This window comes from Phymastichus coffea, unplaced genomic scaffold (assembly GCF_024137745.1).
Source record: "Phymastichus coffea isolate CEN01 unplaced genomic scaffold, Cenicafe_Pcof_1.1 PCOF00328, whole genome shotgun sequence".
Lineage (NCBI taxonomy): Eukaryota > Metazoa > Arthropoda > Insecta > Hymenoptera > Eulophidae > Phymastichus > Phymastichus coffea.
Window position 1 is genome coordinate 19,459 of NW_026707139.1, and position 16,960 is coordinate 36,418.

At 47.8% G+C, this 16,960-nt stretch overlaps 2 protein-coding genes and 1 pseudogene across 2 annotated transcripts; all 3 read left to right on the top strand.

The window, feature by feature from the left end:
* The first annotated feature begins 81 nt into the window (after positions 1 to 81).
* On the top strand, positions 82 to 9,896 carry LOC131674877 (uncharacterized). The gene is made up of 19 exons (XM_058953689.1): positions 82 to 599; positions 697 to 965; positions 1,882 to 2,017; positions 2,238 to 2,276; positions 3,127 to 3,238; positions 3,308 to 3,465; positions 3,991 to 4,122; positions 4,185 to 4,367; positions 4,435 to 4,600; positions 4,643 to 4,952; positions 7,421 to 7,535; positions 7,602 to 7,775; positions 7,849 to 8,043; positions 8,100 to 8,284; positions 8,357 to 8,477; positions 8,550 to 8,757; positions 8,835 to 9,172; positions 9,382 to 9,549; positions 9,624 to 9,896. Exons 1-19 carry the CDS (start codon positions 378 to 380, stop codon positions 9,765 to 9,767), a joined length of 3,375 nt encoding a protein of 1,124 aa, XP_058809672.1. The 5' UTR covers positions 82 to 377; the 3' UTR covers positions 9,768 to 9,896.
* A 41-nt stretch (positions 9,897 to 9,937) lies between these two features.
* Positions 9,938 to 11,412, top strand: LOC131674876 (mitochondrial 2-oxoglutarate/malate carrier protein-like; annotated as a pseudogene).
* Positions 11,413 to 11,579: 167 nt separating this feature from the next.
* LOC131674875 (mitochondrial 2-oxoglutarate/malate carrier protein-like) lies at positions 11,580 to 14,080 on the top strand. Its single transcript, XM_058953688.1, has 6 exons — positions 11,580 to 11,810; positions 12,171 to 12,386; positions 12,458 to 12,588; positions 12,757 to 12,927; positions 13,003 to 13,102; positions 13,160 to 14,080. Exons 1-6 carry the CDS (start codon positions 11,755 to 11,757, stop codon positions 13,359 to 13,361), a joined length of 876 nt encoding a protein of 291 aa, XP_058809671.1. The 5' UTR covers positions 11,580 to 11,754; the 3' UTR covers positions 13,362 to 14,080.
* Positions 14,081 to 16,960: the final 2,880 nt, after the last annotated feature.

Sequence of the window (16,960 nt, forward strand, 5' to 3'; positions counted from 1 at the left end):
CCCTCCCTCCCCGAGCCAAAATGAAATCGCTCGTTATTCCAGCGCAGCCGCGTTATGAGTGAGTGGGCTCGGAAGAGTGTCGCTGCTGTTCCGCGCCGAAGCACTGGTCTCCGAGGAGCGAAGAGACTCCCCTCGCTTTCGTCTCTCTCTCTCTCGCTCTTTGTCTTTCTCTCTCTTCCCCCCTGTGCCTCGTTGAAAAGGCGCAAACGGGAGCCCCGCTGCCAAGTGCAGGCTGCGGAGAGCCTCGAGGAGCAGTTGCGTCGGTGCCCAGCCCGGATGATCGATCATTCGGCGCCGAGCATCCCGCGCAAGGACGACGCTTGGCAGGGGGTCGGCGAGGCGCAGGTGCGCGGGCTTCGATCGTCGAGCGCGGGCTCATGCGCAGTGGCTCGGTGGCGAGGCTGACTCCGGCCGAGAGCGAGCGAGCTGCTCGAAGCCGCGCGCAAGCTGGTTCGCGCGATCGCACGGCGAGGTCGACAACGGCGCCGGCGACAGCGGCGACTACGCCAGGAGAAGGTGCGCACCCCTGGGGTCAGGCCAACGCCAAGCTGTTCCTCCGCAGCCGCAGCCCGTGCGGCGAGCGCGGCTTCGAGCAACAGGTACCCGCGCCAGCAGCTAACGCTTCCGCTTGCTCTCCGCTCGGCTACGCTTCCGCGCTCGCGAGAGAGCACGCTCTGACGAGTCAGTGCCGAGCAGCAGCACCTGGCCGACGGCGAGCGCTCGGCCGACGAGGCCGAGGGGCCGCCGGACTGCGAGCTGGGCACCATGCCGGAGGCCGCTGCCGCTGGGGCCATCGGGCTCCTCGGCGACGAGACGGACAACTCCACCTTCGAGAACAAGTCCGGCCTCGCCGAGGACATGAAGTTCCTGGCGAGGATGCCCGAGCTCTGCGACGTCACCTTCCTCGTGGGCGAGACCCGGGAGCCCGTCTGCGCGGTCAAGGCTGTGCTGGCCGCCAGGAGCAAGTAAGTAATTGGCCTTGCTCGCCGTCGCGTTTGTCCGGCCGAGCCGATGTTTCGATCCCCACCCTCGGGCTTTTCCGGGATTCACTTGCGGACGCGCGCGCGCGCGGGGCGTGTGTTTTACGCACTTTTTTTTCCGACCAAAGCTCTCGACTGGACAGTAGACTGATTCGCTCGCAATTAAAGAGCGTTACTCGTCTATTCCTTGCTTTTTTCACCGCTGTCTGGCCGTTTTCTTGTACTTACGAGTATTCGCCGAGAAAGGCTAAAAATTTATTGGCGGGAGCAAGGCTGAACGTGGTGGAGAAGGGAGCAATACCATTATTTTTCTTTTCGTTGATATAGCAATTTTTCTCGCAGCAAAAAGTTTTTTTTTCTTTCATTTAAATCGATTGATCAAAGTTATTCGATAAAAATTATTGAAAAAAAAAAATTATCGTTCATACTCGCAAAAAATCGTTTCTGTAATCAAGTTAATTATATTAAGTAACGAGTACTGCTCGAAATGAATACAAATAATCCGCGACTAAAATTGAGCAATGGACTGTCCAAAACAAGTAGTCAATTATTTCGCTTGAGTATTGATTGCGCATAAGAGTAGAAGTATATCGTAATTAAGTGAGAAAATGCTCGACTACGTATTCGTGTTAAAAAAATAAAGCTTATTACTGTGTTGGAAAACGGGTTCACTAACGAGCAAATGAAGGTACGCGCAAGTATAGTTCATTTCCCCGGTGGCCGAGGGAGAAAAAATGACGCACGAACGTACGTCGATTCATAGTCAGTGAATCCGCCCCCGTCGTCGCCCCTCTGCGTCCGCATCGGTCTAAGTAATCGCCTCTCGCGCATGAGTCCGTTTACGCGCTTATCGAGCGACAGCGGAAAGAGAAAAAAGTGCTGATTTGTCAATCTCGCTCAGGGTCTTCCACAAGATGTTGTACACGGCGCCGAGTCCTCAGCGCAAGAAGGAGCCACCGCCCAAAGAGAACAAACTGAAGCTGTTCCTGAAGCGGAGCTCCGAGCCCTTGCTCAACTTGCAGAACGCAGCGCAACAGGTAAGACGGAAAACCAACGCTGCAGTGTTCGCTCGTATACGGTCGTCTTGATTTGCGTCTGAAGACGACTCGACACGCGTCAATATTCATTTCTTCTCTCTGTCTGTCTGTCTGTCTGTCTCTCTCTCTCTCTCTCTCTCTCTCTCTCTCTCTTTCTATCTCGCTGACGTCGCTACACAACTGCTTTGATAACAAACACCTTATGTTGTGTGCCATACAGCGGTCAGGGTTCACGCAGCAGCTGGCGTCCATTCAAGAGGTATCGCAACAGCCTTCAATAATTTATTTATTTTTGACGAAATTTCCTCCGCTCGGCCCTCCGGTTTGTCACGTTGTCGTCTAGCTGTACGCACGTGGATATCCCTTGAGAGGTTCGGCACTTGTTGCGACAAACGTCCGTTGCCGTGGACACGCATGCGCATGCACTACACGTAGAATCCGTTCCTCCTTTCGACGGCTATAGCAGAACGCGCGGCAACGTACGCGCATACCGTTAATCGCGCGTATTGAATCGTCGCTATAGTCTAGTGCCATCCGCCAACCAGTGTTATTATCGTAGTAGTTTAATGAGCACATTTGCCACGGCCGTAATCATATGTGTTTTAGACTTCCTCCTTCGACGATATCCTGCAGTACAGTAGAACAATGAGTCGTATGCACAATGTAACTTTCTGCGCGTCACTGTGTTTTCTCTCTCTCTCTCTCTCTCTCTTTTGTCTTGTGCCAATTTTTTCCCTCCACCGCGGATGTTTAAAATACAAGGATGAATTTTACGAGTCTATTTTCAATCGACACCTGATTGGAGCTTCGCAAGTTGGCCGAACGAAGTTCGCTTTACGCGCGATTCACTGAGCAGTGAACAGTTGGTCGAGATGGACTCGCCGTCAGTTGAAATAGGCGACGCTCGCAATCGGAACTAAATGAATTGTCAGTGCTGAGTGGATGCGGCAAGTTTGAAAGAGCACGCCCCGACCAATCATGCACGCTCCAGCACCGCGCGATCGACCGTTTGTTCCGTGAGGCATTGATCGATCGAAGCCGACTCTTATTTGCCGTCCTGTGGCGTAAGAGCTGGCTAACGAGTTGTTTCGTGAACACCGCAGCCGCAGCCGTATTACCACCACACGTTGGTTATCGACGAGTTCGAGCCGGACGTCTTCCGCCAGCTGATCGAGTACATTCACACGGGAAGCGTGACCCTGCAGCCGCGCACCCTGCTCGGTGAGTAGGCCGAGGCGCGCACCGGCCCTGCGCGAGCGACGCTTCAAAGGACGCGTTGTGTGTCCGCAGGTGTGATGAACGCCGCCGACTACTACGGGCTGGACGAGCTGCGACGTGCCTGCGCCGGATTCGTGCAGTGCTGCATCACGGTGGACACGGTGTGCGCCCTGCTGGCCTCCGCCGAGCGCTACATCCAGTACAAGTGCACTAAATCACTCGTGCAAAAGGTATGAATGCCGCGGCGACGCGCCGGATCAATCAGTCGCGATTGATTGGACGCGCGCCGATGGCTTTCCATTGCAGCCGGCCGCACGCGATATTTCACCCGGCTCCATTGCTCGGCGATTCCTCCCTCTTGTCTCCCTCTTGTCGTTTCGCTACTCATTTTTCTCGAGTCGCTGTATACGAGTACAAGCTCGGTGAGCTGATTGGGGCGCTTGACCGATCGCTCTGCCGCACTGCCATTGATCGTTGTCTCTCTCTCTCTCTCTCTCTCTCTCTCTCTCTCTCTCTCTCTCTCTCTCTCTCTCTCTCTCTCCCTCTTTCTCTCTCGTTTCGACGAGTGGCCGAGCCGAATTATGACGCTCCGCTCCCGATGAGAATGGGGTGTATCGCGTTGCTCGCGGTGTTGGCGCGACATTTAGCCAGGCTCGCGTCCGGCCGACGCTCGGTCTCGAATCAATTCCGAAGCGCCATTGAACGTCGTCTACGATGAACGCCTAACGACGCCTTTCCGTGGTAATGTACTTCAGGTGCTGGAATTCGTTGACGAGCGGGGCAATGAGGTGCTCAATCTCGGCTCGTTCACGCTGCTGCCGCAGCACGTGGTGCGCTTGATTCTCGCGCGGGAAGAGCTGCGCGCCGACGAGTTCACCAAGTTTCAGGTAGGTTCAGGTTCAGGCCCCGGCCGCGATTGCCACGTGTACGATCCGAGCGTTGTGTGCAGGCCGCGCTAATGTGGAGCAAGAAGTACTGCGACAGCAACCCCACGATCGATCTGAAAGAGGTGATCAACAACTTCATCGAGTACATCCAGTTCCACAAGATCCCGGCCAACGTGCTGATGCACGAGGTGCACCCGCTGGGTCTGGTGCCGAACACCACCATCGTGAACGCGCTGGCCTACCAGGTAAGCTCGGCGCCGTGCTGTCCGCGCCGGTGCGTCGCTGAGTTCGACCTTTACCGCCTTTTCGCAGGCAGACCCGACAAGCGTAGACCCCGGTCAGCTGTCGCCGCATCGGGTGCGCCGCCAGGGCCGCTCGATGTCCGTGCAGTCGTCGCTGGATCCGTACGGCAGCAGCGTCACGCTCAACTCGCTGGGCAGCGACGCCGGCTCCGGCAGCGACCAGCGCCAGCACAGCGGCAGCAACTAACCTCTGGCGTCCGCGGTCCCGGCCGCGGAAGTCGCCGCCTGCCTCGCCTGCCACCAGTCGACCGCCGGCTCCGGCGCCGAGTCGCTCAGCATCGAGGAGGAGCCACCGTCCGCCGAGGACGACGAGGTCGCCGCCGTGCTCAACCGGCGCATCCTCGTGCGGGCCGACGTCGAGCTGGTCACCTCGCCGCCCAGTCCCGTGGTCGAGCCGCCGACGCCCACGCCGCCGCCGCCCCAGCCGCCTGCCACCCGCGCGCCCGACAGCACGGGCCTCTACATCAGGATGGTGCTCAGGCAGGAGGGCAGGCTCAGCAACCACGTCTGGCTCTACAAGACGCACAAGTTCTAGCGCCGAGCGGCCCGGCCAACCGAAAGTTCGATGTCCGCGCTCGCTCCACCTCCTCGCGCTCGCTGTCGTCTCTCGGCCTCTCGCGCGAGCTCATCCCTCACGGCCCGAGAGCTGCTCGTCTCCTCTTCGCTCTGTCTCATTTCTGCGAACTGATGGGATTCAACGTCGCGTCAAACGTCCAATTTTCGCCTGCCAAAACCGGCGCCCGCCAATATACATTCGCTACGGGAATGTACTTGGGTTGTCTGATTGGCAGATTCGGTTCGCACGACGCCTCTCATCGTTTCCATCTGGATTCGCGTAGCGTTGCGTTGATTGTCGAGATAAAAATTAAAAAAAAAAAAATAACCGTTTCACTTGACGTGAAGCACCTCCGCTAATTGGGCTTTCTCATCGACAGACGTGTAAACTGCTTCCATACGCTGAAACTCTTCTTTCGTTCGTCTACCTCGCGCGTTCTAATTCGAGCGTTAACGGCCAGCCGCTAACACGATGCTTCCGTCGATTCGACAAACTGTACTACTTGGCTGTTTACCGATCGGCAAACTCAACGTGTATACACACGCACACATCGTCATTGTCAACCTCACGTGCGCGCACGAATACGTGTCTAGGAATTGAGACGTCAATGGTATATTTTGTAATACAGACACACTTGGATCGCAGTGGCTCTCTTTCTCGCATTTCTCGACTCTCTCACTGCCACGCACGAGACAACGCCGCTTTGGCTCGTCGAATGTGGACAATGCAAGGGAAAGAGTAAGAAAATAGGCGCCCGCGCTCTCCGCGACATCCGCTACTCACTTTTCATACGCGCGACGCAGAAGAGGCTATTTTCTTCAAAATCTATTTTTTTCGCGGATTACATAAACATACGGCTGGGACGCGCGCGTCGCTATATATACATATATTCAAATGTGCATTTTTCGAATGACGCGTGTAGTCAGCCACATATCACACCTATTTTTCCGACTTTCCATATTCCAACTGGATACAACTTAGCTGCGCATTTATGAAAGTTTTGTGGACGCGATGGTCATATTACTATAATACATATGTAACTTGCCTCTTGTACGCGTGTTCACTCGACGACGATGATTCTTGTACTGGAATGCAATATATCGTCTTTAATAATAAATACTTTCGCTTTTGGTAGAGGACTTCTTGGCTTCGAGTGCGCGCTATACATTCAACATGGTCAACCATAAAAAATATATATATATGTGGATGATCCCGATCCTTCGACGTATCGCTGTTGCATTCACACTCGACACGCGCATATGTGATCACTGTAGTATACCATGTTGCTGTTGTTATATATATATATATGTATATATATATCAATGTTATCTTGCATATTATGTATTGTTGTGTCTAGACAGTGAAGGAAAAGTGCATGCTGGCAAAATTACTCGCGCGTGGAAAAATCGGTAAAAACCTATTACAAGCTCGCACGCAACGATTTCCGCAATAAATGTAAAACAATAGATCCAACTGATTGTATACTCGTGGAAACGTTAAAAATAATACTCAGCTGTATACGTGTGCCAATCTGCGCGTCGTCGTCCGAGATCGCCGCATTACCTTGCAAACAGTTTCCATTGCCGCAACACTTGTAAACCAAACTAATTCTTAAATTTGATTTCCAATTTTCGAGATTGCATTTGCCTATACCAATTTCCCAATGAAGCTGGCTTCGAAAATTATATTTAACGTAGCAAACTAAATCTAGAATATATATACATATATATATGCCATTTTTAAATACACATACGCTACCTCGTAATCGAGATAATTTTTGTATGTTAAATTTGACATGAAGCTCAATACCATCGATGAAGTTATTCAAAAAAAGCATACTCAATAATCTCTCGATACCTTATTAAGTATTGACGTTACCATTGCATAAGATTCACAATTGAAAATAATATATATATATATATATATATATATATATATATATATAGTTATTTTCATTGTTTATGACTGTTACAATTTTCAAACAGATAATAAATCATCTTCGTATAATAATTGCTTCTTTCAATTGTATACAGGTCATTTTTATTCAAACTTCTCATCTTTCCCATTCCTTCTTTCCTACAAAATGTTTCAGAGCTTTGCTCCTAAGTTAATATGTCATAGGTATTAATAATATTTACAAATGAATCTTGCCAATTGATATATCAGTACTTAACTTTAGGAATGCTTTAATTTTTCATGAATTAGATTGAAAAATTGATATTTGCATGAAACGAAGAAATGTATGTTAGCGCAACAATTGAACACAAGAACAATGAATAAATGGAAATCCGACATTATCGGCTTCCATTGTTAAAGAACGACGAGACATTAGTGAACGGAAACGGATTGTTTGGACACCATAGCAACGAGTCACTGTGGGTAAACAGTCGTAATCTGCGCCACTTCGATAACCTGTATGATTTCGTGAGTGATTGGGATTGTTACCGAAAATTGATTGGTGGTACAGCGAAACGATGGTGCGGATGAAAGAGAGGGAGGCGCTGATTCGGACCACCTACTATCTGATGCCTGGCCAAACCCTCGAAAATACCAAAGTAAGGCGACACTTTGATTTCTGTCGTGATGCGCGAAACATGGTTCCGTTCACGAGTCGATCGAAGGTTTCAGAGCGAGCACTGGCGCTAATCGTGCCGAAAGCCGCGTACGCGCGCATCCAGGAGTGCGCGTACGAGAATGACCGAGCGGCGTTGCTGGCGGAACGCGAGGCGAAGCGCCTGGCCGACCTGAAAAAAGCGTCCTACGAGATGTCCAAGGCCTGGGAGGACACCGCCGAGGTACCGCCAACTTGTCCCATTTTTCCGATCGACGTCGCGCGAGACGAGTTTAACTCGTTTCTCGCGAGCGCAGAACATCCAGCGACGAAGGAAAGAGGAGCTGCTGTCACGGAGAAAGCTGGAGGAGGCAGACAGGCTGGAATTTATGAGGCAGATGGCTGCCAAAAACGCGCAAGAACGTGCCGAGGTTGTGAAGCAGGCCAGAGAGATGCTGCTGTACAGGAAGCCTCAATGCAGACTTATAAATCGAGCATTACTCACCTCGGAGGTATGCTCGCTCGTGTGCTTCGCGTATGCGCCCGCTAACTGTGTTTGCTCGGATAGGTTTTCAGGGAACTCAACGAGCAGACCAAGTTTCAGAACTCGATCAAGCATTTGAATGAGAATATTGACAAGGAGTTTGCCGAGCGCGTCGCGCAGGATATCGATAAGTTCCATCGGGAGGAGAGAGAGAAGCGAGAGACCAGAATGAAAAAATTGAAAGATCATCAACAAGAAATACTCGAGCAGTTCGTACCGCGACTAATTTTCTCGACAACTTTCGCTTGCCAATATTAAGAAATTATTACTTGCTATTCTAGGATCGAGCAGAACAAGAAAACGACAAAGAAGCTCCAAGAGTCATCGAGGCAATCCGAAATTGAAGATCAAGCGAACATGACGAGGGAAATTAAGGAAATCGAGGAAAGGGAGTCGCGCGACGTGAGTCAAGTGGGCATAGGTGCGCCGGCTCTCGATTCATCCAAAATTATTCATGAGATTCGATGTGACTAGGCTCTGCGCAAAAAGGAACAGCTGAGCAAAATCTTCCTGGAGGCAATCGAGGAGAAGCGTGAGTACGAGCGAAAGCTTCGAGAGGAGGACGAATTCCAAAACAGAAATATAGCGATCTACAACGAGATGAAGCGCGAGATGGAGAAGATGAGCAAAGAGAAGGCGCTAATCGCTCGCCAGGAAAAAGCGCGGAAGGTCGACTCTCTCGGTAATGCGGGAGAAACTGGTCCGAAGTACGAAAGGCTTGCCTCTGGATAATCGCGATATTTCTGTTACGTGTAATAGCTCGCAAGCTCGCCGAGAGAATCGCAGGCAGGCGACGGCTGGAGAAGGACGAAGATGAAAAAACGAGGAGGATGGAGGACGCGCAAAAGGCCGAGGACGTTTCGCGGTTAGCCGAGCAGCGGCTGAAGCGAGAGAAAGTGCGGCAGGAGGCGCAGCGACAAATGAAAAGCCTGGAGGACCAGCAGCGGAAACGCAAGCTCGAACGGGATGAGCTTAAGCTCTGGGACACGCTGCAGCGGTACAAACGCGACGAATTCGATCGCGAGTGGAACGTGCAGATGCGCGAGCAAGAGCGCAATAAGCGCTTGGACTACGGCGGCGTGCTCAAGAAGCAGATGGTAACTTTTCACGTTTATTTACCTCTACCTTTACCTGCCCTTCTCGCGCCTTTCGGACGAGCAAAAACAAAAACAAAACAAAGCTTTTCCAAGGCCGAGCAATCCGGCCGCTCGCGAGATTTTCCAACGTCGGCCGGCGATCCCCGAGATTTCCTTTTCACGAGAGATCTGATTGAAGCGACAGCGCTTTCATTTCATCTACTTTGCAGGCGGAAAAGAACGCGCAGCGGAAAAAAGCCGAGATTGAAGCGGACGATTCCGTGCAAACAAAAGAGACGATCAACAAAGCCAACGAGAAGGTTTTGGCTTACGCGGAATCCATTCTCCGAGAGTCGCGCGGTGTTCGCCCGACTTTCCCGATTGAAAAGGCCATCGAGGTAATTTTCATCAGAGCCGATGCTTTCTTTCTCCCGCCCATCTGCGAAGTCTGATTCTGTCCTCCTTCCGGCAGCAATTCAAACGAGACGTCGGCTTGATACCATTCAGGAGGGCCGTCGAGTCGGAGGTAGTCCAGGAGATGCCGAGGAGACGACGACAGAAAAGAGCCGTTTGCCCGCCGAGCGCCAATGACGAGAGCGCCTTCGTCTTCGCCTAACGCTTGTACGCTGCGGCCAATAAAAACGATTTGCACTCTGCACGCGCCTTTTCATTCGTTCGCGCGACTGTCGTTCGTTTATTTGCTGGGTGCGCGTCGCAAACACGTGAGCACCGACGAGCAGGTTAAGTCCACGGCGAGAGCGTCGAGCCATGTAACGCACGCGCGCAACAGCGGCGAGCATGTCGGCGAGCAAGGACAGAGCGGCGGTCGGCCCGAAGAAGCCACTGCCACCGTGGTTCAACTTTGCGAACGCCGGGCTCTCGGGGTGACGACGCGCTCGAGGCGAGTGCCCGCTCGTCCGCGCACCTCTCAAGAGCCTCTCTCGTGAACAGATGCTGCGCCACGACTTTCGTGCACCCGATGGATGTCATGAAGAACCGCATGCAGATGAGCGAGGCGGGCACTACCATGGCCAAGACCGCCGCCGCGCTCTACAAGGAAGGCCTGCTCAAGTTCTACGCGGGCCTCGACGCTGGCTTCCTCAGGCAGGCTACCTACACCACGGCCAGGCTCGGCATTTACAATCAGCTGCGAGACTTGTACGGGTGGGTGCTGCTTTCCTCGTTTCCGCTTCGTCGACGCTTGGCTTTCGCGAAGGAAAGCCGATCGCTCGGTTCGATCGCCGACGTCCGCGAGCGTTTCAAAGCAGCACCACGGGTTGCGATGCAGAGAGATGTATCCGGGCGCGCCGCCGAATTTCACGATGTCGGCGTGCATGGCGGCCACCGCCGGATCAGCCGGAGCCTTCGTCGGCACGCCCGCGGAAGTGATTCTCGTGAGGATGACCTCGGACGGCCGACTTCCACCCGGTTAGCTAATTTCACTCTCTCTCTCTCTTTGCGATCGTCGCACCGTTAATAACGAGCATTGTCTTCCTCGCGCGACACGAGAACAAAGAAGAAATTACAGCAGCGTGCCCAATGCGTTTACCAGGATCGTCAGCGAGGAGGGCCCGACGACACTGTGGCGGGGGCAGCGTGGCCACCATGGGCAGGGCCGCCATTGTCAACATCTCGCAGCTGGCCACCTACAGCCAGGCTAAGCTTGTCATCGGCAACGCGCGTAATTCCCTTTGTCTTTCGCTCTTCTTTCGCGCCTCTTGCTGCATTCAATGACTCGAGGTTGCTTGCTCTAACGTAACGAGGATTTCAATGATTTATCTGCTTCGGGGCGGACGATAAAATGGGCGATCCAATATCTGTTCGCTTCGATCCACTGTCCTTCAAACTTCAGTGGACTGAAAAACGGCAATCCAATTGCAAGGCCCACTGTAAAGCCGTCGAATGAGCTGATCATTTTCAGTGGACATCAAGGAAGGCGTCCAGCTGCATTTTCTCGCGGCGATGGCGTCGGGTCTGATTACGTCAGTCAACTCGATGCCCTTCGACATCGCCAAAACGCGCATTCAGAACATGAAGTCGTCCGGCGGCAAGATGCCGGGGATGATCAGCGTGATAATCAACATCGCAAAGACCGAAAGCGTGCTCGCTCTGTGGAAGGGATTTATGCCATATTACTCGAGAGTCGGCCCGCATACCGTGCTCACCTTCATATTTAACGAGCAATTCGCCAAACTTTTCAGGCTCCACTTCATGGACTGACCACTCGATGTGATTCTCGTAATTGTTAACATAATACACGGTTGTTACGTAACTCAATCGACTTTTTCCTAGTTTTATTTTCTTGTGCACGCTCATCAAAACGATAAAAACGTCCCGCCATGGGATCGATAATTCAGCAAGTGCCCGCACGGTGACGCCAGCCTCCAAGCGGGAGTTCGTTCGCGTCAATCCGCGCACCACAGCGCCGCGACAGCAGTCAGCTGAGTGGAGAGTCGAATCAAGAGACCTTCAACCTTCCCCCCGCAAGATCGAGCTTCGAGTATAATCGGCACGAAGGCCTCTGCCGCGCGGAGTCAGTCGCTGGCCGGCTGCCCCTTCAACGTTATTTACCACTTGATCGTGAGCGAACGACATCCGTCAATATGAGCGAAAAAACGGTGCCAAATGCTATCAAGTTCCTCATCGGTGGTACCTCCGGGTAAGTCAGTGCATTCCTTTTTGGAAAAGTTAAAAACAGCATATCTGAATATGCAAGATGGAGTTTGCTTATTTTTTCTGTTTTTTCATTTTTTTTTTTCTTGTTTGCGTGTGAATGCGATCAACACAGTATAGCGAATGATTACTTAATCACTGGCGATAGTTTCGAGATTGATAACAAGAACGACGGTAAATATTTAATTTACTAGTAACGAAATAAGTCTGGTAACTTTTTCCGTTTACCTTGTTATCCGAGACAGCAGACTATTTATACATAGGATGGCAAGTTCCATTGAATAATTCTGTCTATTTTTGAGGTTTTCACAGACAACTAATTAAAGCTTTATCGCTCTTGAAATAGGATGGCAGCCACATGTTTTGTCCAACCACTGGACTTGATAAAGAATCGCATGCAGCTAAGTGGCACGAAAACTTCAACAGTGCAAGTAATTTCATCGATAATGAAAAATGAAGGACTCATGGCAATGTATTCTGGACTGTCTGCTGGCCTCATGCGGCAAGCAACCTATACAACAACAAGGCTAGGAATTTACACATGGCTCTTTGAATTAGCATCGTGAGTTTTATTTTCTGCACTGTCATTGAATATGAACAAAAGAAGCTGTAATTTATGAATTAATTCTTCAGGAAAGACGGCCAGCCAAATTTTTTGACAAAAGCTGGCCTTGGTATGGTAGCTGGATGTATTGGTGCATTTGTTGGAACCCCAGCAGAAGTTGCTCTCATTCGTATGACAGCTGATGGTAGATTAGCATTAGGTAAGTTACATATTTTAAATGTTGCATCTTACTGAGAAACATTAATTGATTGATTTCCTTTCACTCATTTTCTTTCTTATGTTCTGGCAATCAGCCAAGAGAGTTACTTTGTTTTGAGACCTTAGCTTACTTATTTGAATCATTCTTTAAATTTAAACCTTTTTTTAGCTGACAGACGGAATTACAAGAATGTATTTGATGCATTGTTTCGAATGACAAGAGAAGAGGGAATATTTACCTTGTGGCGAGGAGCCATCCCTACAATGGGTCGTGCCATGGTAGTTAATGCTGCTCAATTGGCTTCGTATTCACAAGCTAAACAAGCTCTCCTTGAAACAGGTACATATTTTTCTATATTTATATTGTTTTTGTTTTTCTTATAAACAACTATTATAAGTATAATTATTTTACTAGGCTATTTTGAAGAAAACATTACTCTGCACTTTGCAAGTTCCATGATTTCTGGTCTAGTCACAACTGCAGCATCCATGCCTGTTGATATTGCTAAAACTAGGTAAGCTACATATTTCAGAAGGAACCTTTGAGGTACTAAAATGATTATTATTTGTAGGATCCAAAATATGAAAACAATTAATGGAAAACCAGAGTATTCAGGTGCCATAGATGTGTTGACCAAAGTTGTGCGTAATGAAGGATTATTTGCTCTCTGGAAAGGATTCTTTCCATATTATGCCCGTTTGGGACCTCATACTGTCTTGACATTCATTTTCTTGGAACAAATGACCTCGTTCTACAAAACACGTTTTGCGTAATTATCCAAAGTCGGCCATTTCTACTCTATTTTCAAGTAATTACCAATGCAAGCCCAGTTTAACACAAATAACAAAATATATTTTTTTTATTTCTTTATCTGTACGATTTTGAGAAACGATACATTCTTTCAGCATTCTTTTACAAGTGTAAGAATCGTCGGGTACGATTCGAAAAATTTAACATTTATATTACGGTAATTTTTTAAATGACTATAAATATGCAATTTTTTGTTATCAATTATACGTACTGTATATACATGTGTTATCGATTTAGAACGTATACAGAGCTACGTCTAGTTAGAGTAATATATTTTTACAATAAAAAGTAAATTGTTATATGAAACGTTCTGCAATGTTTTAGAATGTTCAAAAACCAAAAATATACAATTACTTCAGTAATACGACCATTATTTGAACTTTTGAATAACTGTTTATTGTATTAATAAAGTACTACGATTCGTTTTGAATTCTTGCTTTTTTTTCGCAAAATTAACGTTACATGTTAAATAAATTATTAACACTAAAACCTGGTAAAACGTAAAAACAAGTGATGTCATGGTAGAGTGGGAGATTGTCAAAATTATTATCTAATTATATTCTCTAGTCTACCTAAGTATAATAAGTTAGCGTGTAAATTTTACTTTGAAATTTCATTTATGTACAATAGTTTTTGTTACTTGCATTATTAAATTGAAATAACTTTTAAATGATTTGCAATAGAAGAATAACTTTAAATGTTTATTTCTATTGTACGTTTTTTATATAACAGCGTGATGGTCCAATTATTTTAAATTAAAATGTTCAAATAAAATATTTCCTTTGATTTGATAAGAAAATTAAATCACGTTGAAATATTTTAACTTTAAGAACGTGCTTACAATAAAATTTCTGTATTTTTATGTAGCCGTTTTTTGCTACAATAATTTATTTAAGCTATGGTTTATTTCTGTAAAATGTATGATTTTTAGACAACATTGTTTTATTGCATTATATATATTAAAAAAAATTATTTTTTTACAAGTACGTGTTATAACAAAAATGCGAAAATAAGAAAAATAAGTAATTCAATTACGTTTTTATTTTAATACTTATCTTACTGTGAATTTTAATTCTTAATTTTTTCCTTAGCGTTTTCTTCCATATCTTCACATAGAAAAAAACGCAAAATTTGAAAAGGAAAAAAAAAATGAGATATCGGATAATCTCATAAAAATTGTATTCATAACTAATTCGTACACCCATGTGACTTTGTTCTTTTCTTCTCTGTGTACTTGGCAGGGTTATTTTGGTAAAAGGGCAAGAGACTATTTCGAACGAGTTAGTAGAGCTTTCAAGATGAGTTGTAAAAATGAAAAAATTATCCATATGAAATGAGCCTTTGTCGTTATTATTACTTACTTTACTTTTCAAATTATAGTCATCTATTAATTAATTAACAATATAATTACAAAATTATATAATACTGAAACCCAGCAAGCTATTATCTGTCGTACAATGACATCGGAAAAAATTCACGAAGACAGTTACAAAACAAGACGAAATATGCATAAAAATATAATTAGATGTATAGAAATACATAGAATTTGGTAGGATTTTATAATTAAATGATATGCGCAATATAATATTATTTGCTCTCTAAAAAAATATATTTTATATCTGAGCATAACATATTTAAATATTATTAGTAATGCATAAGTATGTAATATTATGAAAAAAAAAAACAAATAGTGAAGATAATTTTCAATTTCTCCTTTATGTTGTAAACTCTTTTTACAAACTAGATTTTTAAAGTAAGTTATTTATGGATAAATTTCAATGTGCTGCCCACTTACTAAACAAATTATTCTATGCGTGAATATTTAACTGAAAAATTTATTTGTAACCCTTAACATTGAATTCATCGCAGTAGAGAGTTTGAAAACTATTTCAACTTGACAGTAAATTAAGTATCATGACTTTTCATTAAAATGAACAGCATGTAAGTTACGAATTGTAACAAGCGATGATCGTCACTGAAAAAGAGAGAGAGAGAGAGAGAGAGAGAGAGAGTACAAACTATAGTATCGGCTACTCGCTACATGTTGGAAGGAGCAGGAAGAGTGGGACGAAGAGAGAGCGATGGTTGCGCGCGCAGCTGCTTTGTGTGCGAGTGCGAGTGGCGGTGGCGGCGGCAACGGCGGCGGGGAGAAAAAGAGAAAGAGAGAACTGGCGCTCTGGCGGACGATGGCCATGGCGGTGCGGCCGATTGCATCCTCAGTTCAGTCGGGCGCTGAACCCGCTCTCCGTTCTCTCGCGCCGTTGCAGCGTCGCGTTTAAGTGTACGCGATATATATGTAGAGTTTTATGTATAGTGTTCGAGTGCGAGGTATATATATAACACGCACGCATAAAGAATTTTCAACGGAAAGCTAAACGGCATCACGGGTCTGTGTAACAGTAATCGTCGAGTTGGTCCAGCGACGTCGTCATCCTGCATGGTGAGTATACATAAAACGCGAGAGAAAAGAGAGAGAGAAAGAGTGCGATCGGCAGGAGGTTTGTCGACGACACGAGCAAGGGAGGCTGCTGCCACCACCGGAAATCTGTTGCGTGCACACACTGTTGCAAATGTTTAGGCTGCTGCTGACGAAGGAGCTCTGCGCTTTGTGTGCCGTGCACTATTGCGCGTTCTATTCCAGCGTGCAACGGAATCACGAGCGATCGTTTCTTCTTAGAATTCTATAAAGAATGTGTCGGTGCGCGTGGACACATGTGTGCGCACGTAGCGCTTGTATATTTTTGAAGCCTGCGGCGCAAGGCTTTCCAAAGTGTGCGCGGGGTGCCGATTTTTCTTTCTGGCCGTTGCGTTCCATCGTTCGAAAAACCGATTGGCAACCAGTTTCGTCGCGCGCGTCGCCGCAGCAAGCAAAGGAATCATCATTGTCGGGCAGGGGGCGGCTAAGAGGGGACACCCAGCAACTGATTTCCATCGAAAAGATCGTATGGTTAATCGTATGCAATTAAACGCAGCGTCGGATCGCATTGTCGTCGCCCGGCTAATTAAGCAGTGCCAAAGAACCCGTTCTGTCTCCCTCTCTGTCGCTCACTGACTCTCTCCCTCTCGATGTCAAATTGTTTTTATTTCGTGCATGCTGTAACTTAATAGCCGTGCGCGCAGACAGCGACTAGACGTTGTGCTTTTTTTCCGTACCTGCATTGAGGGAGGCGCCGAATTATGATTGACTGGCACCGTTAGTCACACGTTCTCCTGTTCTCGACGGTTTTATCAGACGCACGTACGCACACATACTCGAGGGGACGATACGTTTGTACAGTTATCAAGGCAGCCGTAGCAGCAGCAGCAGCAGCAGCAGCTTTACCTGCTCCAACCCGTTTGTGTGTGTATGTGTGTGTGCGTGTGTGAGAGCGTCTGTTGCGCAACTTGCACTTTCGCTGGGCCGCACACATATTTTTGGCCCACCGACGATAGCTCTACTTTTTAAAGGCGGGCAGGCGGTTGAACCTAGGAGGAGGCACGTCGATACTTCCGCGTGTCCGCTGAAGCGGACTTTTTTTCGCGCGCGCACCCGTGGTGAGCTAATTGCGTATACCGATCTTTC